Below are 27664 nucleotides of genomic sequence, written 5' to 3'. Positions count from 1 at the left end.
TACGTGAACTGGCGGTGTGTGACGGGCAAACCACTGTGTGCCTCGTAGCCAGCACACCAGGCCAACACATAACCTCCCCCAACACTGTTATGAGTGTCGAACGGCCCTTTGGGACAAGTCGACTACCCAAAAGATAGAGACGTGGCCTCTTATCCCCTTTTTTTTTCACTCCCCAAAAAAAGGGGGATTAACCAACTGGGCCGACCAGGTCTAGTAGGGGGTGTCCCTCCCAAGAGGGGAGGAGTTACTACAAGCATGGAAACTGGGGCAGAGGGGCCTCTGTCCAAGGAAGACGCAGTCTGCCAACAGGGAAACGAATTAGCGGAAGATATACGTCGCATGGGGTTACCTACGGGGAACCGCCACATGCGGAGCACCTACCCCAGTACAGGGCTTTAGTTAGCACATGTACTGGGCCGGCAGTGAGTCTCTCCGAAAACTCGTCTGCCACAGGGCTCGGAGGAAATCAACCAGGGAACACAGTTTGTGAACATTACTGGGAGTCAACGGCGCATGTCTTCAGCTCAGGGGAGGTGAAAGGCACTATGCGCAAGCGATACACCTGGCCGGCTGTCCCGGACTTACCTGCTTGTGCGTGCCACTACACGGGACAAAACCGGTTCCACCCGGAGGTTGTAGAACCTCGCAAAGGTGTTGGGTGTTGCCCAGCCCGCTGCTCTGCAAATGTCTGTTAGAGAGGTGCCCCTGGTCAAGGCCCAGGAGGCCGCTACACCCCTGGTAGAATGGGCTCGTAGCCCTACCAGGGGTGGCACATCCTGGGCGTGAAATGCCATAGTTATGGTGTCAATGAGCCAGTGGGCGATCCTCTGCTTGGAGACAGCGCTTCCTTTCTGCTGTCCACCAAAGCAGACAAAGAGCTGCTCAGAGACTCTAAAGCTCTGCGTGCGATCCAAATAGATGCGTAAAGCATGCACCGGACACAGCAACATCAGGGCTGGGTCTGCCTCCTCCTGGGGCAGCACTTGCAGATTCACCACCTGGTCCCTAAAAGGGGTCGTGGGAACCTTGGGCACATAGCCCGGTCGGGGTCTCAGGATCACGTGAGAGTAGCCCGGACCGAACTCCAGGCACGTTTCGCTGACAGAGAACGCTTGCAGGTCTCTTACCCTCTTGATGGAAGTGAGCGCAGTCAGGAGGGCAGTCTTCAAGGAGAGTGCCTTAAGCTCAGCTGACTGCAAAGGCTCAAAGTGGGCTCTCTGTAGACCCTGAAGAACTACAGAGAGGTCCCATGAGGGAACGAGGCGCGGTCTGAAGGGATTCAGCCTCCTGGCGCTTCTCAGGAACCTGATGATCAGGTCATGCTTCCCTAAGGACTTACCGTCCACTGTGTCATGGTGTGCCACTATAGCGGCTACATACACCTTCAAGGTGGAAGGGGACAGCCGCCCTTCCAACCTCTCCTGCAGGAAGGAAAGTACCGATCCAACTGCGCATCTCTGGGGGTCTTCCCGCTGGGGGGGGGGCTGTTGCGAGGAGCGTCCGAGAACCACGTCTGGGTGGGCCAGTAGGGTGCTACCAGGATGACCTGCTCCTCGTCCTCCCTGACCTTGCACAGGGTCTGTGCAAGTAGGCTCAGTGTTGAGGTCGCCCGGGATGTGAGTGGCTCGCAGCGACTTGAGGTGCTGCTGACTCCAGAGGAGGAGATGGCGGGCGAGTTGTGACATACAACGGGAGCGCAGACAACCTTGACGGTTGACATATGCTACCGTTGCCATGTTCTCTGTCCGAACTAACACATGCTTGCCCTGGATCAACGGCCGGAACCTCCGCAGGGCGAGCAGAATTGCCAGCAACTCGAGGCAGTTGATGTGCTAACGTCCCTGTGTGCACACAACATATCCTGAGAGTGAGCTAGGATTAGCCAATCGTTGAGATTGTTGAGAATGCGAATGCCCACCTCCCTTAACGGGGCAAGACCTGCCTCTGCAACCTTCGTGAAGACATGAGGGGACAAGGACAGACCAAAAGGGAGGACCTTGTACTGATACGCCCGACCCTCGAATGCAAACCGCAGGAAGGGTCTGTGTCGAGGTAGAATCGAGACGTGGAAGTACACGTCCTTCAGGTCTACCGCCGCGAACCAATCTTGATGCCGGACGCTCACCAGAATGCATTTTTGCTTCAGCATCTTGAACGGGAGTCTGTGTAAAGCCCGGTTCAGTACTCGCAGGTCCAAGATTGGCCGCAACCCACTGCCATTTTTCGGTACAATGAAGTAGGGGCTGTAAAACCCCTTCTTCATCTCGGCCGGAGGGACAGGTTCTATCGCATCCTTCCGTAGGAGGGTAGCGATCTCCACGCGCAAGGTAGCGGCATTTTCGTCCTTCACCGAGGTGAAGTGGATGCCGCTGAACCTGGGTGGATGCCTGGAGAACTGAATCGCGTAGCCGAGTCGGACAGTCCGGATCAGCCACCGCGACGGATTGGAAAGCGCAAGCCACACATCCAAGCTCCGAGCGAGGGGGACCAAAGGGACAATCTCATCAGACGTGGGGCCTCGTGGCGGGGCAGAGCCCGAGGTGCCACACCATGATGTGGCCGTGCTGAGTCCAGGGACATCGAAGCACTTACCTGGCTCCTTGTGACCACCCCCGGAACAGCCTGGGATGGGGGAGGAAGAGGCCTGTCCTCGCGACCCATGGAGACTGTCACATCGGGGGCGGATCTGTACCACAGCTGGGCACGTAGGGGCAGGGAGACTGTTGCTGGAGCGCCAACCCTGCAAGGATGAAAAGGTGGACGGTGGTCGTGATGATGGCCATGCACACCGGTTATGTGACTCAGGGAATGAGGAAACCACTATTTTGCTGAACTGTTGGGTACCACAGCCACTTGGGCATGAGGTGAAATTAAATGAAAAAGCAACAAAAGATTCTCCTCCCGGCCCTCCACCGGGGGATGGAGTGGTCTGTTTACCAAGCTGGGTCGCCCGTCTCAGGGGCTCTTCGAAGCCTTCCGTGGGTTCTTGGCGGCCGGCCGTGAGATGGGTGGCGTCTGCTTCCTGCGGTGGGCTCCACGCGGGGCCGGGCCGAAGGGGCGGGCTGCGGCAGAGCCGATGCAGTCACCGCAGGGGGACGCCCTTGGTGACGAGCAGGCGGGGTGCGGGATCTTGAGCCGCACCGGGGTAGGATGTGCCAGATAGCCTCCGTCTGCTGCTTCACCGTTGAGAACTGCTGGACAAAGTCCTCTACGGTGTTGCCGAATAGGCCAACCTGGGAGATAGGGGCAGCAAGGAACCGTGCCTTGTCGGCCTCACCCATCTCAACCAGGTTGAGCCAAAGTTGGCGCTCCTGGACCACTAAGGTGGACATCGCCTGCCCGAGAGACCGCGCCGTGACCTTCGTCGCCTGGAGAACGAGGTCGGTCGCCGAGCACAGCTCCTGCATCAAATCTGGGGCGGAACTACCCTTGTGCAGTTCTTTTAGCGCCTTGGCTTGGTGGACCTGCAGGAGAGCCATAGCGTGCAGGGCGGAGGCGGCTTGTCCAGCGGCACTGTAGGCTTTGGCCGTCAGGGACAACGTGAACCTACAGGCCTTGGACGGGAGCTTTGGGCGTCCGCATCAGGTGGCGGCGCTCTGCGGGTATAGGTGCACCGCGAGCACCTTATCCACCGAGGGAAATCGCCGAATAGCCCCTGGCCGCCCCACCATCGAGGGTTGTGAGGGTGGGGGAGCTGAAAGGCAGTAAAAGGTGCCTCCCACGATTTTGTCAGCTCCTTGTTCACTTCCGAGAAGAAAGGGACTGGAGCGGGACGTGGCTGCTTTGAGCGGCGACCGCCCGGGAAAGCAGGTCCGTCATTTCCGCATCAGCCTGTGACTGGGCAATCGCCCCCGAGGGGGGAGCCCAGCTGAGGCTTCTGCGTCCGACTGGACGAGCCCGCTGTCCGATGCTGCGCTCGAGAGCTCATCAGCTTCGCGGGCTCCGAACAAGAGGTCGAACTCGCCGTGAGACGAGCCGGCAGGCTCATCCAGAAGCCCAATCGGGGCAGACAAGCGTGCTGGGGAATGGGAGGTTCGTGGAGGGATACCCGGCGGAGGTTGTCCCATTGGGTTCCCCAAATCGCCCCAGTGCTAGCCGCGCTGGACTCATACCCGTAGATAGAAGGACCGAGGCGGGGAGCCGCTGGGGTGGCTTGCTTTCTTAAGAAAGCAAGCCGCGACCGCAACGTTGCCATGGTCATGTTCTCGCAGTGAGTACATGATCTATCCACGAACGCTGTCTCCGCATGGGTCGTGCCCAGACATGAAAGACAGCGATCGTGACCATCCGAAGTTAAGAGGAAACGACCGCAACCAGGAATAACACACAAACGGAAAGGCATCTTTAAAAAGATGCGCCTTTAAAAAGACGTTCCGTGTGTGCCGCTCTTTTAGAGAGATATACTCTTTTAGAAAAATATACTCTCTTTTTTCTGCCGAAGTGCCCAGGGGCATTCTCTGCAGTGCAGCAGTGCAGAGGAGGGAGAAGCTGCTGAAATGCGCCGTCAGATCCAGCAGATGTGAATGAACAGTCAGCTCAGTAAACATCGACCATTCGGCTCCGAAGAGAAAATCTGAATGACTGGTTGCATACCAGCTCCTTTTATACCTGTATGTCTGGGGGAGTGGTATGCAAATACCACTCGCCAATGTGTCTCAGGCTCCCAAGAGTGACCCCTAGTGTCACTACATCGACACAACTTCGAGTGAGTGACAGATAGGGAATGTAGATTCCTTACGTTTAAAACAAAACATGAATAAATGCAATAATTTTTTTACATGCTAATTCTGATTGGTGTACACATACAAATCTTGTCATTTATTTATTGTTATTTTTTATTATTTATTGTATTTGTACCATTTTTTTTTTTAACAGAATCAATGACAGGGCTACTATGAAGGGCATAGCAGTCATTTTAAAAGTGTGTGTGGGGGGGGGGTGCACAGCTGTCAGTAGGTGGCTCACACAGACCCAACACTTCCAGTGCAGTATTAATATATTACAGTATTTATTAATATATACATATTATTTATTTTTAATATTTGTAGTATTTTAAAGATTCAAGTATTGCAAAATAATTGCAACATTTTTTATTAGCTGCAAAAATAAAGGGCATCTTGTGTAGCACTTGCTTCTGTTTCACATATGACAATAAAAGACTGAGCACAAGCTGGTCCTGAATACATTATTTAATCAATTACAATAATGACAATTGTTGTTCACCAAAATTCGTTCAGATCCATTTGATGATTCAGTGACCATTTCTGGTGATGCCAGAAGGTGGAGACAAATGAGTGTCTTGTGTGAAATTTGTTAGTCACTGAATCAACTTTCAGAGGAAAATTTTAATCCTTTAACATTTGTATGTCTACAGACCTACAAAGAGACTTTAGCAGAGGTTTTAAGCATTATAAGAACAAAGCAAATCTGTCATTTCCCTACAGTTTGTGAGCTGCTGAGCATGACTTTTATCAAAAGACAACAATAATAGTCTTATAATAATTATGAGTTTCAATAAATTCCATACGTATTCATGTATAAAAATAAAAAAACATGTCTACATATCTATTGACTTCAGTAAAATGCCTCTGCTAAGAACACAGCACATCTATCTTTTTTCCAACAGTTTGTCGACTGCACACCAACATAGAGGTAAAACACAGCAGCTGATATTAAAAATAGCTTTACATATTTAACACAAATCTAATAATCTTCTTAAATTGGCAAAAACAACTGATCAAACTATTACCTCACAAACATAATGTAAGAAGCTTAACTTAATGAAGACTCATGCGCTGATATAAACTCCACTTACAATGTGTGCTTAAAAGGATTATCCTTTGTTTTGTTTTTTCTGCTGTGCATTTCAACTAATGCTGGCAATCAAGAACGATATGCCAATAAATAACACTCATTTGTGTGTTCCTCATCTCTAGATTATTCATTTAGACCAACATCAATGCCGATAAAAAAAAAACATGGATAAATGAGCATTGTTGAAAGCAACTTTGTTGAAGCAAGTCGGGTTGATTAGACTGTCTGACTGACGGCCTATTACGTAAGGGTTGTTTCAGCTCATGAAACTCACCTGTGATTGGCTGGATGGTAGCTCAATCAGCCCAAAGTAACAAAACGCAAAGAATACTGTATACAAATCCACCATTTGGACTCTGTATGGGTTTAGCTTGGAAAAGTGCGAGGGACAAATATCACCTTTATAAAGAGTGCGAGGATCGTGTCCCCCACGTCCCCCGCGGCTGCTACGCCCTTGGCTACTATGAGTTCTATCATGCAATTTTGTCATAAAGCAGAGTGTTACAGCTCCAATAAAAGCTGTCAAATGGGTATTTATTTAGTCAGAGGAACATATAAAAACAATGTGAAGGGAGGTTAATTTAAAAATTACTATTTTTGTTTATACATAAGTGTTAAACGTTTACTAATTAGAAAATACTTGTATGGGTCTCTTGACAATAAACTTATAAGCCTCAAAACCTAAGAAACGCTTAATAATTGTTAGGGTATAATTACTATGTGTTTGATTATTTAGTCTTTACTTAGTGGATACTGGTGATTATGAATATGGTTTCCTGCTGTAGATGTCGCAGAGCTCGTGACACGTTTGATACTTCCTTGTTTTGAATCATTTGGAGCGATGTTGTCGACACTGGTGAGGCTATCGCTTGTTTTGAGCGCCTTTGCCACTGTTTTATCGGCAGGTAAGTCGTGAATTGTAGCCATGCCGTAAATTTAGTTAACTGATTATTTTGTTTATTGCGGTTCCTGTAATGCTTACATGAGTTTCTACACGCATATATGAAAACTAATGTTTTATAACGCTGCACGTATGATTTTTGGGGAGGCTTGAACGCAGATCTGCAATAGCAAAGTTGAAATTTGTCAAATGTTCCTTATCTTGTCTTGACTGAACGTGAAATCTAGACTTGCTGTATGTGCATGCGACCGATGCAGCATCTCACCAGTAAAAATGTTAACACATTATGTCTATTTCCTTGTATCTTCAGCGGATGGTGTTTCAGTTCGCTTCTTATTATGGAGATCACATGGTTCTGCAGAAAGCCCCAGCCAAAGCAGTCGTGTGGGGGTATGGGAAGACAGGAGCCAAGGTTGCGGTGTCGTTGTCTGGACCATTTAAGATCTCAGCGAATTATGCTCCTGTTATCAATGGTAAGTATGAATTGTTTTCCAGTGGAGGAGTAAAGGTCTACGTCTGCTTTCATAGTGAATTGCTTTGTATCACATGATCATTACAGAGAGAGAGAGTTCCAAATTATGCAGCAATGAAAAATGTATGGAAGTGTTGATTTGCTGCAAATAATAAAGTTAGTGTAGGGGTCATTAACAAATAAGGTTGTCAGAGGTAATACAAATGTGAAATCTTTTTAAAATGTAGTAAAAAAAACAAAAACAAAAAAACACGTCCAATTTAGTTTAAGACATTTTTGTAAAACATTTATAGAATTTTATACAAATTATTATTTTTTTTATTTATTTAATGACTTCATGTGGTGTAACCATGAAGTGAAAGGAATTAAAATACTTTCCTTGCACTTTGAATGCATGATAATGTACACAGCTTAAAGGAGTCATGACATACTTTTTTTTATATAATTTTATTATCTTCCCTGAGGTCCACTTATAAAGTTAATAAAGTTTTTTTCATAATTGTTAGTAATAATTTAGTAGTATATAATAATTTTCCACCCTGTCTCTGTGCCCGGTTGCATAAAGCACCTTAAGTGAAAATTTCCCTTAAGATCACACTAAATTTTAATTTTCCCTTAAAGGTGTCATGAATTGGATTTTTATTTTATTATATAATGTTCTTTGAGGTCCACTTATAATGTTAGTGTGATTTTTTTATTTTTTTTTCATTAAAAGTAGTCATAATTTAGGAATAATTGGTCATTTCTTTTATCCAGTTTTGTGCCTCTGATTCAAATGCTCAGTTTTTTGGGGCGTGTGTTCTTGAAAACTTAGTTTAAACGCCCACTGCTGTGATTGGGTAACATCTTTGCATGTGGATAAGTGTAAATGCCCCCGCCATTACTCGCATGTGGGGTTGTTTGGATGGTTAAAAAAAATTATAACCGGAGGAATTCATCCATACATGTTTGAGCCAGAGTCTGATCCCGAATTAACCCCCTCCACAAACACCACGGATACTGCGGTCTGCAACAGCGTGTTAAGTAATCACTGTAATTTACTTGTCTATTTGTGTCATAGGTATTACTTTTATTCTTGTTTAAACCAAGACGCGACGCAACGGTGTGTATCTTGTTACATAGTTGGGGCATTTTCCAACGGTGAAACATTTCCGTGTTTTACAAATGCTGAGTAACGCATGACAGTACCAGATAAAGTGTAAATACATGGTGCTATCACATTAATAACTGTGAAAGGATACACTTACCGTGCAACATGTAAACGTATACAGGATACATTCACCGGTGTTTGTCGCGCTGTCATTCATCATATAATCATCTTTCATAATATATTAAGTGTAATGACAAGCGCATATGTTGTTCATTACAGTGAGTCATGTTTTCATTAAAAAGGAAAGAGATTGTCTAAATATATTGATATCAATACTCTAGGTGCATCTGTGGCAATTGTGCCATCATGCCAACAGAACAAGAAAATATATGCTGCTTAGAGATCCCTGTGCATTAAAACTAATACACGAGCGTCTAAAATCACTAGGATCAAATTAAATACTCCGTACACATCTAACAGTCTGTAACATACTAAGCAAAACAATTAAGATGGATACTCACACTTGTTTGTTGCGGCATCACTGTCGGGTCCAATATAGTTGGCACTGCATCAACTTTTAATTTAAGTCTCTGCAAAGCCTGCTTCAAACAGTGTCTTGTTTGTGAAAGAATCATCGGTAAAATGAAGCGAGCAAAAAACATGTTCTTACCGACGCGATCCGGGACTTCATTAAAAATAAACGTCAGGCACTCTTTCTTAATGTTGGGATCCTTGCGAAGCAAATGCAAGAAATCTAGTTTCCCACAACTTGGCACTGCACAATGTCTTGACATCTTCGCGGCCATCGTGACACCTCCTGTTGCTCCAAAAATAATCACACAGCTCTACTCTAACCACAAGACCGGTGGGTGGGCCTATGATAAACTAGGCGTTGATCTGTTTATGCAGAGGCTGGCCTGTGCTGATGTAATACCTCACTATGACGTATTAGTGAGGAGGAAGTAGAGAACAAGTCATTTTGGCACCTTTTTTTGGACTAATGAAGAAGTTTTCCGTTCTGAAATTTACAGTATGTTTTTATAGTGCTATGAACTCTTATATGTCAAAATATCATGGCAAGTTTGATTTTTCCAATTCATGACCCCTTTAAATTGAATGGTGTTGCAGAAAACAACTCTTTAAGTTTTACTTAAGGGTCTTTATTGGTAAAACGTCATAATCCCCTACAATTTCCCTTAAATATTTATTTTTTACTTAAGTATTTCCTCCAGTGTTGCATAAAGCTCATTAACTGCCATTTTCCTAAGTAAACCTTAAGGGTAGTAAAACTTCACCTTAAGGGTTGGCTAAGAATTACAAGGTTTCTAAAAAAGGAGAAATGCCGTAGTTTATAGAACCAGTTGAAGAGTACAGCATACCAATGCAAATTTTTCACGATAGGAAGAGCTCTTTTTGACCATCTTAGTGATAATAAACAAGTGCAGGATTACTATGGGGAATCGCTAACATGATGAAAGGCAATCTAATATCACATCTAACACCTCAAATTCACCTCATTACTCACTATTACAGGTGTCTTCCTGAAGTGGACACTCACCGGCCATAAAAGCAGAATCCTCCATTAATTGCTAGGTATGATAAACTCAAGACTGTTCTTAATTCACACCTTTAAAGGTTCCCTTTGAGATTTAGGTCTACTTTCACTCTCCTGAGTTTACTCTCAGGTGCTTAATGCAGAAAGAAAGGCTAATTTATCAGGGATGTGATGCTTCCAGATTAATCCGGAGTTCCCTTACGACTCAGTACATTTGACATTGCATTTATTAACGTATATGGGCAGTGCCTTCTTACACCTATGGTGTTTGAGCCCCAGGCTGTTTTGGCTCGAAACTGTCTGTTATAAAAACAGGTGCACAAACACCGTTTCCTTAGAATTTCTTCCTTCAAGACAGCAATCATCTCTTGTCTAAAAGCCCTCTACCCTTCGCCGTCGATATACACGAGTCAGCGGGCGGAATCTTCATGGCAACGGGAAGACTCTCCGCTCCCCTACAGTTCTCCGGTGAACATCACTCTGCCTCGCCACTTGACACTTCACTGTTGAACGGGCCTCAGCATCCCGATTCCCCACAGCACTTCGGCAGGTGTTGTGTATCCTTACAAAGCAATTGTAAATTGTGTATTGTATATTGTGTGATATATAGATAAATATATATTTAAGCAACATCACACGAGCAAGAGTGCGATATGGCCCTACATCAGCACTGCTGTGATTCGGCCGCAGGCCGAGTGCTGTAGGTAATCACAGCAGTGCTGATTTAGGGCCATATAGCACTCTTGCTCGTGTGTTGTTGCTTATATACAACAGTTCAATGAACAAGTACATTTTAAAAAATTAGGAAAAACTGAGTACGGTCATAAAAACGCATTTGTGCATGGAACTACTTTCTTACGCAACGGATCAGAATCTGCCATTGCTGGTTCAAACCAAATGATGTGTCCAAGACTTCGTTAGTAATTCAAAAATGTCACTTTAGAAATAGTATCACGGCTTGTGCTGTTTCTAACAAGTTATTGGATAAACAAGGATGGATGTGTGTGTGTGTGTGTGTGTGTGTGTGTGTGTGTGTGTGTGAGAGAGAGAGAGAGAGAGACGGAGCATGTGCGATCACGTGTTGCCACTCCCAAGCAGAGATGCTGTCAGCTTTCTGAAGATCAGCTTTCTCAGTGGTAAAATAGCTATCCAAGCAGGGGTATTCCTCTCTATTTCACGGTATCCGGTGTGCAAGAGTTGATCACTATAGAAACCGCAATGTCCTCCGCCATTTTAAACAGTGTGTATCCAATGTGGAAACTCCGGTAAGAGGTAAGCGCCTTGAGTTCTGTAATCAGTCAGTCTGTTGTGTCTCTCAGCTGTGATGAGCCGTAATGCTGAAGTTGTTCGTTTAAAGCCGTTTAAAGCTATTTCCTAGCTTTAGTAGTGTAGTAGCCATCACGGAGCGCTGTTGTATGTAAACAGTTGCTGACACGGATTCACTTCACATCACCAACTGGCTCATATTACACACAAAAATTATCTTTTGCCACCACCTGCTGGCTAACATATGTAATGTAAAAAAAACAACAAAAAAAGACAAACAGTAGCTCTTAACACATGCACTGCTCTTACAATTTAATTTAGAACAAACACAAGTGGAATGATACACACACACAGTGATGGTGTCAGACCATCAGTGCTCATGGAATGTCTCTTGTCCAATCAGATTCGAGGACCGGAACTAACTGTTGTATATTTATTTATATATTTATATATCTAAAAGAGTCACTTACGTGTTCGCGTATTTTTAAAGATGTCGTTCCGTAAGTGTTCCTTGTACGAGAGGCACATCCTGCCGTCAGATCAGCATAAGAGCTGCGTTTATTGTCTGAGCCGCACCCACGCAGAGTTAGTTCTCATAGAGACAGACTGTCCCCACTGCGAGGGCATGAGTCTCAAGACGCTTTGCTCACGAATTGCCCTCGTTCTGAGGGACTATTCAGCCTTACGCGCCCTCCCACCCGCCTCTTCTGTGATACCTGTGGATTCAAACGAGGAGGCACAGTGGGGCCAATGATGTCGAGCAGGTTGAATTTGTAGTGGTCCTCGTGCCGGCACACACCTTGCGAGCCCCTCAATTTCCACGAAGCGCATGTTTTCCGAAACGCTATGTGCAAGACGAGCTCCAGCCCTCTGACTCTTTCAGAGGGCCGGAGCTCGTCTTGTTCAGCAGTTCTGATGCTGGGGATTATAATGATAATCCCCCCAGCGAGGGCGAGGAGCGTGCATGCGCCACTGACAGGGAGATGCTCTGCGTCCTTACAAGGGCGCTTAACCATGAGTGGTCTCCCCCAGAGGAACCTGAACAGTCTCGCCTCGATGAATGGTTCCTGCAGTCTGGACGCCGTCAAGCGGCCGCATTCCGCAAATCTGCCCCATTCTTTCCCGAAGTTAATAATGAACTGTCCTGGCGCACGCCCTTCTCAGCACACTAGCACAGTAACGCCAAATTCTCTAATGTGGATCACGGGGAAGAAACCGGTTAAGCCCAACTACCCCAAGTGGAGGAGGTGGTAGCGGCACACCTCTGCCCAGCGAGTAACAGGGCATGGACATCACGCCCCATACATCCTTCCAAGCCGTTTCGACAAGCATCCACAATGGCTGGAAAAGCGGAAAGCAGAGCATGCGGTTCCCTCCGGGTCTGCTCCAAAGAAGGGTCGATTGGAGACACAAAACACTGTTCCCCATCTCCCCACTGCTGTTTGTCAGGAAAGGAATATTGTTGTTCACAGTATTGTTCAAAATGTTGTTTCTGTGTCTTGCACTCAAATAAATGCAACAAAAAATCATTGCAAATGCACGAGATGCTTACACATTCTCAATAAAGAGCCCTTTTCCTCTTCAAAGCACACACATTATGCGCAACCGCTTCCAAATGGTGAGCGACGCATTATATCATATGGTGAGCAAACCAAATTGTCTTCTGTCCCATTATGCGGACGCGTGGTGTGCCCTAACGGGTATTTCAGAATGGGTGCAAAAAAGGATCGAACATAGTTATACGATCCAATTTGCACACCGGCCACCCCATTTCAACGGCATTCTGTCTTCCACGGTTTGGTCCGAAGACTCTCCAGTGTTATGAGCCAAAATACACAATCTCCTCGTGAAAAGCTCAATAGAGGTTGTGCCAAATTGTCAAGCCCAAAAAGGGTTTTATATCCGTTATTTACTTCTCCCAAAGAAACACGGTGTGCTTCGGCCAATCCTGGGTCTGAGACATTTGAATCGCGCACTCACAGAGCGACCATTCAAAATGATTACTCGCATGTACACCCACACGATTGGTTTGCGTCAATAGATCTGAAGGATGCGTACTTTCATATGCAAATTGTTCGACATCACAGGGTGCTTTTGAGATTCGCATTGGAGGGAACAGCGTATCAATTCAAAGTCCTGCCCTTCGGATTGTCTCTGGTTTCTCGCATGTTCACAAAGTGCATCGATGCGGTTCTCGCCCCTCTGAATTTGAGCGGCGTGCGCATCTTGAACTACCTCGATGATTGGCTATTACTGGCACAATCAGAGGCTCTGTAATGCTATCATAGAGACTTACTGCTTCAACATCTAAACAGCCTGGGCCTCAATCTGAACTGGGCGAAGAGCATGCTCTCCCGCAGCCAACAAATCGCATGAGCGAGCACGTTTAGGCCATTCTATAGTGTCTGTCTCAGTTCAAACTGGGGAGAACACTTCCACTGAAGTTGTTTTAAAAAGCATTGGGATTTATGGTGGCGGCATCTGTGAGGTGTCGAGCTGGGGCAGGTTGTCAGGTGGAGAGTGTGACTACGGATACTTCCAACACAGGTTGGGGGGCGGTGTGCGATGAATGCGCGACTTTCGTTACCTGGACAGGTGCAAAGAAAGCGTGGCACATCAACCACCTAGAGCTATCGGCTGTATTCCTAGCTTAAAGGCTTTTCAGTAAAAAATAGCAAACTGTCATGTCCTGGTTCGCTCAGACAACATGACATATATAAACCACCAAGGCAGAATTCATACATTGCCACTGTTGAGACTGACGCGTCACCTCCTCCTCCTATGTAGCAAGCATCATCTGCTCTCCCTGAGAGTGACGTATGTCCCAGGCCGCCTGAATTACAGCGCGGACCTATTGTCACGCCAAGGGGTGATACTAGGCGAATGGAGACTTCATCCTCAAACTGTATTGAGAATTTGGGAAATATTCGTCAAAGCAGAAATCGATCTGTTTGCCTCAGTGGGGAATACCCACTGTTCCCTCTGGTACTCGAAGTCCCAAGCCCCGCTGGGAGCGGACACAATGGCCCACAAATGGCCGGCGAAATTCAAATATGCATTTCCCCCGGTGTGCCTGATTCACTCTGTCATATGCAAAGTCTGAGACGACAAGGAAACGATTCTATTGGTTGCGCCAATATGGCCCAGCCATGGTTTCCAGAAATGATGGAGATGCTGTACAGCTCACCATGGGAAATACCACTGAGGAGGGATCTCCTCTCTCAGGCACAAGGCACAATCTGGCATCCCCAGCCCAAGCTGTGGAACCTTCACGTGTGGCCCCTGAACAGAGCGTGCTAAACGCACCAGAACTGACACATTCAGTCATGAACACCATTTTACAGGCCAGAGCACCATCCACGAGATGCCTCTACGTGCTAAAATGGAATGTGTTCACTGATTGGTGTCTCTCACATGGCAAAGACCCAGTAAATTGCCCCATAAATGAAATTCTCATATTCCTTCAAGAGCGATTAGATGCAGGACTCACTCCATCAATGCTCAAAGTGTATGTGGCGACTATATCTGTGTATCATGCACATGAAACATGATTTAATCATAAAGTTCAATTAAGACAATTAAACCCACCTTGGCCAGCTACAGTCCTGACTTGGGACTTAACTTTAGTCCTAAATGCTCTCACAGGGCCCCCATCGAGCCTTTGGGCTCTGTTGATTTCCACATGCTCTCCATTAAGACTGCACTACTGCTGGCTCTGACCTCAGTAAAATGGGTCGGTGACCTGCATGCACTATCAATTGACAATTCATGTGTGGAGTTTGGCCCTGGTCTTTCAAAAGCCACGGTCAAACCCAGAAAAGGCTATGTGCCAAAGGTCCTAACCACACCCTTCAGAGCACAGGCGGTTCACCTTCAGGCCTTCTTCCCCCATTTAATTCGGATGAGGAACAATCATTGTATTATTTATGCCCTGTGCTGCCGCTACACGCATACATTGAGCGTACACACCAGTTCAGACTGTCTGATCAGCTCTTTATATGCTGTAGAGGATGCACAAAAGGAATGTCCGTCTCCAAGCAAAGACTTCTCACTGGATTGTCGAAGCAATTGCCCTGGCTTATGAGTCACAGGGTAAGACTTGCCTAATTGGTGTTAAAGCACACTCAACTAGAGGCATGGCCTCCTCATGGGCATGGACGAATGGTGTGTCCTTACAAGACATATGTTTTTCAGCAGGATGGTCTTCTCAAAACACATTCTCAAGTTTTTACAAACCAGACGTAACGTCTCTCTCTTCACAAGTCCTCTCTGTTTTGAGTGCTTGCTATTCATTGGCTAAATATATATACTTATGCTTCTCCCTTTAAAGGAATAGTTCACCCAAAAATGAACATGTATGTATCTGAGTTTCTTCATCAAATCAGAATTTAAGACTTTTAGGATTTCATTTCAGGCCTCCTCCTCTAAACATGCAAGTGAATGTCCTCCATTTTTTTGATGGTCCAAAATGCATATTTAGGGTGCATCAAAATAATCCACACAACTCCAGTCGACAAATAAACGTAAACTGTAAACGCAAACCTTTATTTGTCGACTGGATTCCTGTTGTTGTGCATGCCCCCCCCCAAAAAAGAACTGATGTCACTTTGCTTAAATTAGTTAAATTAGTCAAAAAAGAGTTAATAATGTTGACAAATTATACAAATGTATAATTTGTCAACATTATGAACAATTTTGAACAGCACACTATATAGTAAATGTGAACTCATTTAAGCAAAGTAAAGTCAAACCCATGGGTGGGGTCAATGAGCATCAACAGGTTAATAAAGCTGCATTTGCCAATGTTCTTCACGATAAGAAATGCACAGTGACACATATTATGATTCGGTAAGTCGCAAGCCATCACGTTATAATCTAGCTGCACTCAAGGGATGAGTGTCCCCATGACAGAGTGTGCATCAGCCGGGTGCAGTTTCAATCCCCTCATCCCTTAGATCAGGACACTTCACGCAGCTCATAGAAGAGGCGCTGACCGCACAGAGAAATGCCAGTTTCTGAGTTTGTAGTTATTTACATGATCTGCTTCCATATTATTTGAACTATAATAAAGCTATAACGCATTAAATATAACTGCATTTAAGATGTAATACTGGGTTGTTTCCTTTAAAAAGCTCCGGCTCCATTTATTACACAACTAGTGTGCTTCTGTATTTACTTATTTTGTATTTTTGCATTATAATTCGCTCATACTTTGCAATCTACATCACCTGACGCTGTTTGGAAAGTTTGGAGTGCATCTGGACTGTGAGCTGTGTAATTCTTCCTCTCCTCAGTCAGTCACGTGCTGCAGTGCTGCTCTCGCGCGCCATCATTAGAGTTTAATGTGATCTCATGTTACGTTTAATGACATGCGACAACAAACATTTTTGTAGACAATTTTTTATTGTCGACGTTGTCGATAACGTCGACTAATCGTGTTAAAAGCAGGGTCCCAGACTAAAAACATGACTTAGGAGCCATTGGCTCCTAAACTGAAACATTAAGGAGCCAAATGGCTGTTTTTAGTAGCCAAATCACAGATTTTCTCAATTTAGATTGCTGTTCAGAAACAAGATAGAAAGCCGAAGAAAAGGAAGTCAGCTGATAACCCATTCATCGAAGGTTTAATAAGCAGTATATAATTGAGAGGATAAGTTTGCATTCCCTTTTGTCTCATAAATGTTCACACCCCTTTCATAGTTTATACAAATATAAGAGATAAAAGATTTTTTTATTTAGTACTATTCAGAATCTACATTACAGATATATAAAGTATAGTATGCATATAGTAGTGTTGTCTTCTTGAGCATCAATGATTGTTTGCACCTTGTGTAATAGTTGTATACAAGTCCCTCAATTGTCCTAACTGTCAAAGCTTGAATATATATATAATATATATACATTAATTGTTTTAAAATATTGCCTTAGTCAACCTTTACTGCTACCAATGGACCAAACACAGAGACTACAAGAGTGCAAATTGAATGAAATCCGAAATGCAGTTTATTGTGCTACTCCAATCCCAATCAATAATTACCAGAAGAAAAAAAGTGGTACACAATACGGGACTTTTAATTATAAAGAAGCCCGGAATACACATGGGACTCTTAATGTGAGCTCACTGACGGCTGATTCGCTGAGAAAGTGAATCTGATTCAAACTGCTTACCTGAGCTCCTGAGTTCAAACCCTCAGTTCTTTTCAGGTGATTCATGAAAAAGACCCGGTTCAAAAGAGTCATTTGTTCACGACTCTCTCGCGCTGGGTTTGTTGTTGCGTGCGCTGCAGCGAGCTTGTCATCACAACAGAATGGGTGAAAAGCAGCGCGAGACACACTGGTGGTGTGCACTCTAAAGATGTATTCATGAGATATCTGATGAAACAGCATATGAACGCACACAAGCCGAATGTTGCCAGTGGCGACTAGATTTTAAATTCTTGTCGCAATCAATTATTTTTGGTCGCATTTGCAACCATTTTAGTCGCAGTCTGGAGCCCTGTAACATATGCAACATTAGATTTTGGGGGGGTTGGGGGGCTGTTCACTGTCCCCCACTTTGCTCTACATTTTCCTGCTTTTATGTGCTTAGCCAATCACATGCCTGATTTATACTTACTGGGTAAACAGGCAATTATGACAAAATATAAATTATGATGTGCTCCGGTTCGTGTATATTCCCTGAAATTCTTGACCTAACAAACAAATTTTCAAATGACGCCATTAAAGTAAATGCTGGCTTAATTCACCTAGGGACCTTTAATTTCTCCAGGAGAAAAATGTTTGGCTTCTTCCATTGTATAAGTTAGGCTTTATGGTTCTCAAGAGTTTTTTTTTTTTCTTTTTCTTACAATTATCTCACAGGTATTTGGCGTACAACTCTCAGCCCTGTGGGGGCTGGCGGTCCCTACAACCTGACTGCATCTCAGAGCACAACTGATAGTTCCATCTCACTCATAGATGTCCTCTTTGGAGACATCTGGTTATGTGGTGGACAGAGTAACATGGCATTCACTGTTGGTCAAGTGAGAAAACTTTGTTGTGTTTATTCCTTAATTTTCAGATATTAACATGCAGTACTAGATACAAACTACAGTATGTTGCCTGTTGTTCAATAGGTATATAATGCAAAAGAGGAGCTGGCCATGGCTTCTAAGTTCCCTTATGTGAGGATCTTCCAGGCTGCCTTGGAACAGAGCAGTGTGGAGCTAAATGATCTTGCAGGAGTGGAAGTTCCTTGGTCCCGACCAACAGCGGGTATACAATATGTTGCAATCCTAAACACAGACTAATGGGATATCCCTGGCAGTAGTCATATTTCTGCATTATCGTAAGGTTGATATCCACCCTAGTCTTTGTTCCCTAGATGAAAAGTGAAGCTTGTTGGCAAAGTGCAACATCTAACACACAACATATTCGTGTTTATAATTTAAGAATTGCTTGGTGGAAAGGATTTCAGCCATTTCTCTGCAGTATGCTGGCTCTTTGGTCGATACCTCTATGAGATACTGCAGTATCCAATAGGGTTGGTAGAATCGTGTTGGGGAGGCACACCTGTGGAAGCATGGTCATCCCAAAGGGCTCTTCTTAAGTGTGGATTGAAGAGCTCAGTTAGCAGGTACAATACCAGCACATATACAAGGATATCAAATGTTGCAATTGTTACTGTCAGGTTTATACTTGAATGTCCTTGTTAAGTTGTATTAGTAGATTTGAATTACCTCTCATTTAACATGCTTCATTTCTGCACATGAATGCACTGGAGTGTTCTTTATAATCAGCTGCCTGTGCAAAGCAACTTTTGGGACGACATCTCTGCAGCATGGGACAGTTCAGTGCTGTGGAATTCTATGATTCATCCATTACTCAACATGACCATAACAGGGGCCATATGGTACCAAGGTAATACTTGTCAGGTGCTGGAATTATAGCCGTGGATAAGTTGTGATAAGATGTGCAAAGCCATGCATTTCTGCTTTTTTCCGAGGTGAGGCAAATGTTGACCACAATAGGGATAAATACAACTGCTCTTTCCCTGCCATGATTGATGACTGGAGGATAGCTTTTCATGAAGGCTCAGATGGCCAAACGGCACTAGACTTCCCATTTGGATTTGTACAGGTACATTTAAAATACCAGTAATAGAATAAAAGTATCTAAAAAATTTTTGACAACAGACCTTTGGGTCCTCATTACTTGAAATTGCACCAGCAAATTAATTGTGTGTAACTTGTAAATGTCCATTTAAATAATTTCATCTCTCATAGCTAAGTACATGGCACAACAATTCGCAAGATGGATTTAGAGAAATACGCTGGCATCAGACAGCAGACTATGGCTTTGCCCCTAATGAACGCATGAAGAACACATTTATGGCTGTTGCTATTGACTTGCCTGATGAAAAATCCCCCTGGGGCAGGTGAGGAAGAATAGAAACTAGTAATTAATCTGTTGTTCAAGGGAAAATGTGTAATTGAATAATTGGATAGTGCTGGACTAATAGTTGACTTGCCTTTCTTGTTTTCTTTTTGTTTTTGTTTTTTTGTCAATTGCATTTTATTTTCTCAATAGTATCCACCCACGTTATAAACAGGATGTGGCATACAGACTTGTGCTAGGAGCAAGAGCTGTCGCCTATGGGGAGAAGAATGTGTCCTTTCAAGGACCTTTTCCAACTCAGGGCCTGCTCAACCAGTCTTTCATTAGCATCGTGTTTAATCAGGACATTTCTGCCAGCCTTGATGATGATTTTTTTGAGGTAAGATAAACTAATTCAAGTCTATATATTAACTAGAATTGTAATAAAATTGTAACTAGCTGATCGTTTATGTATTTTTTTCTACCGTAGGTCTGCTGCTCTGCGAATAAGATGTGTGGAACAGACCAGTCATGGTTGCCTGTTCCCATTATAAAACAGGGCTCTGATTATGTCATTTTAAGTATATCTCCATGTCCCACTGAACAAATTGCTGCTGTGCGTTATCTCTGGAAAGACTGGCCCTGTAAATTTAAAGCCTGTCCCATCTACAGTTCTGATGAAGTCTTACCTGCACCACCCTTCATCCTATACCGGTCATCAAACTAGTGACCAACACCACTGAATCGCTGAAGGTTTAGAAACTGTCCAATCAGTGAGATTTCCTGTTTTATCATATAGGTTGCAGAACAATTATATAACATGTAAAATATATCGGGGGTGAGAGATAACAATAATTCTTTGTAGGTTTTGATGTGATAGATTAAAAAAAATGTTTGGCTACATAAGCTGAATATGTACAGGATACTGTGTATTGCTTCCTTTATGTGCCATCAGAATTATCGTAAATACTGTATGTACTGAAATAGTAAATACTGAAATACAACGGTCTGAATGCAGGCAGTTGTGTAAAATGACATGTTGCACATGAACTTAATTACGTGATAATTTTGATCATCTCGGTTACGTATTGTACCTCGGTTCCCTGAGATGAAGGTAACGAGACACTGCGTCTCTTAAGCTAATGCTAATGGGAGTGTCCTTCTACACAATCTAGTTGAAACCTTTGTACAATAACACCTGGATTGGCTATGGTGTTTAAGCCTTGCCCTTTTAGACACGAAGCTGTCCAGTATAAAAGCGGGCATGTAAACACCATTCCTCACTCTGAGGGACAAAGAGCGCGCATCGCTCACACCTCAAAAAGCCTGAGTCCGTAGTGCGGCCAGCTTACGCAATGTCTCGTTCCCTGTATCTCAGGGAACCGAGATTACATACGTAACCGAGATGTTCCCTTACGATTCAGTACACTTGAAATTGCATCATTTAAGCTGACGCTAATGGGGAACAGAGTCCCATCACGCTGCACTACATGACATAACCTTCCCAGAGAGGAAACATTACGCCGTAGTCCTGCGGGACGGCGACCGACATGGGTATGCCGCAAGTGAATGACCCTCATGGTGAGCAAGGAGGGGAACACTCAGAATATATATATGAACTATGGTCATATATTATGAATTAACCCCTTCATGAACCCAGTCGGGAAGGAAGTTTATTTGTAATAAAAGTGCCTGTGGGAAATACAACGGTCTGAATGCAGGCAGTTGTGTAAAATGACAGGGAGCCTGTACTTAAAAAGAGGGACATAAGTATATGTTTGACCTATGAAATAGCAAGCGCTCTAGACAGAGAGGACTTGCTATGAGAGAGACGTTATGTCTAGGTTGTAAAACCTTGCGAATGTGTTTTGAAAAGACCATCCTGCTGCAAAATATGTAATGTAAGGACACACCGTTCATAAATGCCCATGAAGAGGCCACGCCTCTAGTTGAGTGTAGTTTACCATCAACTGGTCAATTCGCACCCTGCGACTCGTAAGCCAGGGCAATCGCATCAACGATCCAGTGAGAAAGTTTTTGCTTGGAGATAGACATTCCTTTCGCGCATCCTCCATAGCTCACACAGAGCTGGTCAGACAGTCTGAATCGGCGGGTGCGCTCAACGTATGTGTGTAGTGCTCGCAAAGGGCATAAAAAAATGCAAGGACTGTTCCTCATCCGAATTAAATGGAGGAGGGAAAAAGGCTTGAAGGTGAACCACCTGCGCTCTGAAGAGTGTGGTTAGAACCTTAGGCACATAGCTTTTTCTGGGTTTGACAGTGGTTTTTGAAAGACCAGGACCAAATTCCAGACATGAATTGTCAACTGACAGTGTTGCAAATCACGACCCGGTTTCACGGAGGCCAAAGCCAGCAGTAATGTGGTCCTAAGAGAAAGCACACGCAATTAAACACAGTCTAGAGGCTCGAAGGGAGGCCCCGCAAGTGCTTTTAGGACCAAAGTTATGTCCCAAGTCCAGACTGTAGACGGGCAAGGGGATTTAGCTGTCCCGCCCCCTTAAGGAATTTTTATGATCAAATCATGTTTGCCTATAGAGGTGCCGGCTTCAGGTGCGTGATACGCAGATATAGTCGCCACATAAACTTTGAGCATTGACGGAGTGAGCCCTGCGTCCAATCGCTCTAAAAGAAATGTACAAATTTATGCTATGGGGCAGTTCACTGGGTCTTTACCATGTGAAAAGCACCAATTAGTGAACATATTCCATTTCAGTGTGTAAAGGCGACTCGTGGACAGTGTTCTAGCCTGTAAAATTGTGTTCATAACCGACTGAGCCAATTCTGGCTCGTCCGCTGTGCTCCGTTCACAGGCCACACGTGTAGGCTTCACAGCTCTGGCTGGGGATGACAAATCGTCTGTTTGATAGAGAAGGTCTCTCCTCAGCGGTATTTCCCATGGAGGCCTGTCCAGTATTTCTACCATCTCCAGAAACCAGGACTGATTGGGCCATTTCAGTGCAATTAACAGAACAGTTTCCATATCCATTCTGACTTTGCTGATGACAGAATGGAGGTTCACCAAGGGAAACGCATACTTGCGTTTCGCCGGCCATACATGGGCCAGGAATTAAAAGCTCTCAAAGCTAGAAAGACAGCCAGTAGCTCTAGGCGGTTGACATGCCACGCCCGTTTCGCACCTGACCAAGTGTCGAAAGTCGGTCATCCATCATACACCACGCCCCAACCTGTGTTGGATGCATCTGTATTCAGCACTTTCTTCCTGAAAATTTGACCCAGCATAACACCCTGTTGGTAAAATGCCAGTGCTGTCCATGGTGCTAGAGCAACCAGACAGCGCTGAGTCACCGCGATGCGCATGCGCCCGATGCTCCAGTTGCAATGTGGAACATCGCTTGAGCCAGTACTGGAGAGGTCTAATGTTTAAGAGACCTAACGGTATGATGGCGGATGCTGCTGCCATGAAACCCAGCATTCTCTGAAATGACTTCAGTGGTAATGTTTTTCCAGTTTGAACTTAGTCAGACACCAAAGAATGGTCTGTACGCATGCTCACGGTATCGAGACAAACTCCTAAAAAGGAGATTTGCTGGCTAGGGAAAAGTGTGTTTTTCGCCCAGTTGACATTAGACCAGATTTTCCATATGGCAAAGCAGCAAGTCTCTGATTAGCTAGTAATAACCCATCGCCGAGGTAATTCAAAACACACATACCGTTCATTTTCAATGGGGTGAGCGCCGCAATGATATTTCGCTGAGGCAGCTGCCTTCGTTTGGGCCACGGCTTTACCGGCGGCTCGGTGGCAACATTTGGCGGCACTGAGGCAGCAGGCACTGGCCCGAGACAGAGCGGGATCGAGTCAGTTGTGATGAAGTACTGCTCCATTTTGGCATAAAATGTCTCATAGCCTGTGAGTGTTGCTGAGTCGTGATGTACCACTCAGCAAATCTATCCACAGAGCAGCCGAAAAGGCCATCTGGAGACACCGGGGCATCAAATAGAGCAGCTTTTTCTGCATCCCGCATTTCCGTGAGGGTCAGCCAGATGTGACGATCCAAAACCACCAGGTTGCCCATTGACTTGCCAGTGGCCTGTGCAGTGACTTTTGTGGCTCGCAGTGCTAAGTCCGTAGCTTGGAGCACCGCCATCACGTGGAGTGCTGAACCAGCTTGGCCCGCTGCTGAGTATGCTTCTCCAGCCAGTGCGGACGTCATTCGACACTGCTTGGAAGGATGAACGGGGCGTGATTTCCACCTACCACCTCTTCCACACGGGTTAGTTGGGCATAACCTTTGTCTTCCCCGTGGTCCACTTTAGTGATTAGAGTGCAATCGCTGTGCGAGCGAGCTGAATAGGTCGTGTAGAAGGACACTCCCATTAGCGTCAGCTTAAGTGATGCAATGTCAAGTGTACTGAATCGTTAGGGAAACCCAGAGTTTCCGAATTGGAAGACGTCAACATTCAACATGGAGCAGGAGAGTACAGTTTCAATAGTGAATAATGGTTTTATTCACTTTTCTAAATGCAGCTACCATATTATCACTTGCCATTTCAGTCATATTCATTTAGGTATATTAGTGATTATTTGATGATTATTGTACATTTTTACACAGACAAAATAGCATGTATTTCACCAAAATTCCATCATCGTCAGCCATTTGGCTAGCATGTATTACGGTGTAAAAATAAGAGTTCCCCAAGAAATATGCATAAATGAACTTGGCATCCATGTTTCTGACAACAAAGCACTTGAACGTAACAAGCTTGTAATTACGACTTCAGAAGTGGGAAGTTGGATAATTCTGATAGCACCTGAAGGCAGCATACATTTTAAGTGGAGAGCTGTCTGAAGAAATTTCCATGAAATTCACACCAGTTTTCACTTAAAATTGTGTCCTTTTTGAGGTCACACACTGTTAAATTCATTTTATGTGAGATAATATTCAAAATGTATAAACAGACTACTTTGTATGACTTTTTATCTTTCATAAAATAAGTTTGAGGTTAATGTTTTTCTCACCACAAGCATAATTTTGATTCTCGTTTAATGGCTTAAAAGAAAAAGTATCTTATGTGCAAATTCATTTAAATACTACAAGAATGTGGGGGAATTGCAATAATGAATACAACATGGACATCAAATCCATCCTGACATTGTTCATATTATGATATTTTCTATGGGTTTGTCTTCATTAAGTTGACTGATCAAAACTATTTTTTTTTCCTTTTGGGGCCTTCAGGCAAATTTGAAATGTTCACAAACTGGGTCACTCTTTGGCTGATGTTAACAGTGAACTGGTCTTTCACTGCTTTCTGAAAATGTAGGCCTACTTGTAAAGCACTTTATCTGTGCCTTCACCACATGACAAACCTGTTTTTCTAAGGTATGTTGTAAGATATGGTCAAACTAGTAGTAATACTTTTAAACGAAAACCTGGATAAATACACAGATTAATAACTTTATTTACATAGTGACTATAGAAAAATGGGGTCTTGAACTTGACTGACAAACCCTCTGCTAATGGCAGATGTGTGGGTCTTTTGGCTGCAGTTCAATAGACTGCCACTGAGATGAGCAAAAGAGGATATTACATAAGGCAAAGCGTAAAAATGTAATTTGCATATTAAATTGATTCAATTTTGGTGCTAATTACTGAAGAACTTTTAAATGTATATAATGTTTATGATACATTTGTAACATTTCTAAAACCATTTAATATTAATACTGATCTTAACATGGTGGTAAAAGGTGATACAACCAGTTGGGCGCTCGAGAGGTACAGTAAACTTGACAATAGACACAGAATAACAGCAAAAGGTCATAGAAATCAATGCGGGTAGAATGGCAATTATTAGGATTCAGATGGGCGAGGTTTAGCGACCCAGGGTTGTCTCATATTGGCAAGGTACACTGCATCTAAATCTTAACCCTTTACAGTGAATATTTAAAGTGTGATTGTCATTCAGTTATCTTCCAGACCACTGCTTGCGTAATATATCTTGCAGGTTGCGATTTAACAACAATAATACAGAACTGAACAACAGCACAGAATAAATTTTGTACACAGATTATGTTTTGTCTTAATAACAAAGTCATAGAAGTATTATACAAAATATTGCATAAGGTTTATCCAGCAAAATGTCTTGGAAAGATATAAACTGAACATTTCATATACCTGTGAATTATGTTAACTGGATTATATTATAAAATTACTTTTGTTTTATTATTGTATTTATTCAAGATTGTTTTGGACGTTTATTTGGGAAAATACACTAGAAAAACGGGGGTATATATATATACACATACATACATACATACGGACAAATTTTGGAATAATGTACAGATTTTGCTGTTTCAGAAGGAAATTGGTACTTTAATTCACCAAAGTGACATTACTGATGTAAAAAACAGCACCATCACTATTTGAAAAAAGTCATTTTTGATCAAATCTAGACAGGCCCCATTTCCAGCAGCCATCACTCCAACACCTTATCCTTGAGTAATCATGCTAAATTGCTAATTTGGTACTAGAAAATCACTTGCCATTATATCAAACAGAGTTGAAAGCTATTTGGTTTGTTAAATGAAGCTTAACATTGTCTTTGTGTTTGTTTTTGAGTTGCCACAGTATGCAATAGACTGGCATGTCTTAAGGACAATGTTAGTTCAAAAATGGCAAAAAAGAAACAGCTTTCTCAAGAAACTCATCAATCAATCATTGTTTTGAGGAATGAAGGTTATACAATGCTTGAAATTGCCAAAAAAAACTGAAGATTTCAGACAAAGGTGTACACTACAGTCTTCAAAGACAAAGGACAACTGGCTCTAACAAGGACAGAAAGAGATGTAGAAGGCCCAGATGTACAACTAAACAAGAGGATAAGTACATCAGAGTCTCCAGTTTGAGAAATAGATTCCTCACATGTCCTCGGCTGACAGCTTCATTGAATTCTACCCGCTCAACACCAGTTTAATTTACAACAGTAAAGAGAAGACTCGGGTGCAGGCCTTATGGGAAGAATTGCAAAGAAAAAGCCACTTTTGAAACAGAAAAACAAAAAGAAAAGATTAGAGTGGGCAAAGAAACACAGACATTGGACAACAGATAATTGGAAAAGAGTGTTATGGATCTTAACCCCACTGAGCTTTTGTGGGATCAGGTAGTCTGTAAGGTGCGTGAGAAGTGCCTGACAAGACAGCCACATCTATGGCAAGTGCTACAGGAAGTGTGGGGTGAAATGTCACCTGAGTATCTGGACAAACTGACAGCTAGAATATATACAGTACTGTGCAAAAGTTTTAGGCACTTGGGAAAAATGTTGCATAGTGAGGATGTTTTTAAAAATAATGCCATAAATAGTTTTAATATATCAATTAACATCATACAAAATCCAGTAAACATAAAAAAAGCTAAATCTGTATTTGGTGTGACCACCTTTGCCTTCAAAACAGCACCAGTTCTGCTAGGTTCACCTGGATACAGTTTTTCTTGGTTGTTGGAAGATAGGATGTTCCAAGCTTCTTGGAGAATTTGCCACAGTTCTTCTATCTATTTTGCCTGTCTCAGTTGCTTCTGTCTCTTCTTATAATCCCAGACTGACTCAATATTCAGTGGGGGGCTCTGTGGGGACCATGTCATCTGTTGCAGGGCTCCCTGTTCTTCTATTTGCAAAAGAATCGTTTGGAAGTCTAAAATGTATATTTCCTATTGACACACTAAAGCTGAAAATATTAATAACCATCTTAAGACAAATGCTTTTGTGAAGCATCTTATGTGTCTAAGACTTTTGCACAGTACTGTATATATACAGTTGTGGCCAAAAATATTGGCACCCTTGGTAAATATGAGAAAAGAAGGCTGTGAAAAATATATCCTTATTGTTTATCCTTTTGGTCTTTCATTCAAAATATTCACAAAAAATCTATCCTGAAATAGATATCAAACAATTCCAAACATACAAGTTTTATAAAACAAATATATATATTTTTGTCAAATATATGTGCAGGGTTGGGGAGCAACGGAATACATGTAACGGGAATACGTATTTAAAATACAAAATATAAGTAACTGTATTCCACTACAGTTGCAATTTAAATAATTGGTAATTAGAATACAGTTACATTCAAAAAGTATTTTGATTACTGAAGAGATTACTTTGCATTTTATTGTCATTTGTTTCATTTCATATTTAGTCCTTTCAGATGGAAAAATATATACATATAAATGATGCG

At 43.5% G+C, this 27664-nt stretch overlaps 1 protein-coding gene across 2 annotated transcripts; it reads left to right on the top strand.

Moving 5' to 3' along the window:
• Positions 1-7033: 7033 nt before the first annotated feature.
• LOC127416891 (sialate O-acetylesterase-like) lies at positions 7034-25655 on the top strand. Of its 2 annotated transcripts, none has more exons than XM_051656479.1 (9): positions 7034-7188; positions 17960-18120; positions 18214-18352; positions 18530-18713; positions 18861-18997; positions 19083-19216; positions 19363-19514; positions 19667-19853; positions 19944-25655. In XM_051656479.1, the coding sequence occupies exons 1-9, from the start codon at positions 7065-7067 to the stop codon at positions 20178-20180; spliced, it is 1455 nt and encodes a 484-aa protein (XP_051512439.1). In that variant the 5' UTR covers positions 7034-7064; the 3' UTR covers positions 20181-25655. The 2 variants fall into 2 exon arrangements, with proteins under 2 accessions (XP_051512439.1, XP_051512440.1); XM_051656480.1 differs by lacking the exon at positions 7034-7188 and adding an exon at positions 9836-9870.
• Positions 25656-27664: the final 2009 nt, after the last annotated feature.

The sequence above is a fragment of the Myxocyprinus asiaticus genome, chromosome 26 (genome assembly GCF_019703515.2).
Source record: "Myxocyprinus asiaticus isolate MX2 ecotype Aquarium Trade chromosome 26, UBuf_Myxa_2, whole genome shotgun sequence".
In the NCBI taxonomy this organism is placed as follows: Eukaryota; Metazoa; Chordata; class Actinopteri; order Cypriniformes; family Catostomidae; genus Myxocyprinus; species Myxocyprinus asiaticus.
This window is presented reverse-complemented; position numbering and strand designations above follow the sequence as displayed.

Coding starts and splice junctions, on each gene's coding strand:
- LOC127416891 (XM_051656479.1), top strand. CDS start 7,065: ATGGTTCTGCAGAAAGCCCCAGCCAAAGCAGTCGTGTGGGGGTATGGG. Junction 18,714..18,860: donor TTGAAGAGCTCAGTTAGCAG/GTACAATACCAG, acceptor AATGCACTGGAG/TGTTCTTTATAATCAGCTGC. Junction 19,515..19,666: donor GAAAAATCCCCCTGGGGCAG/GTGAGGAAGAAT, acceptor TTTTCTCAATAG/TATCCACCCACGTTATAAAC.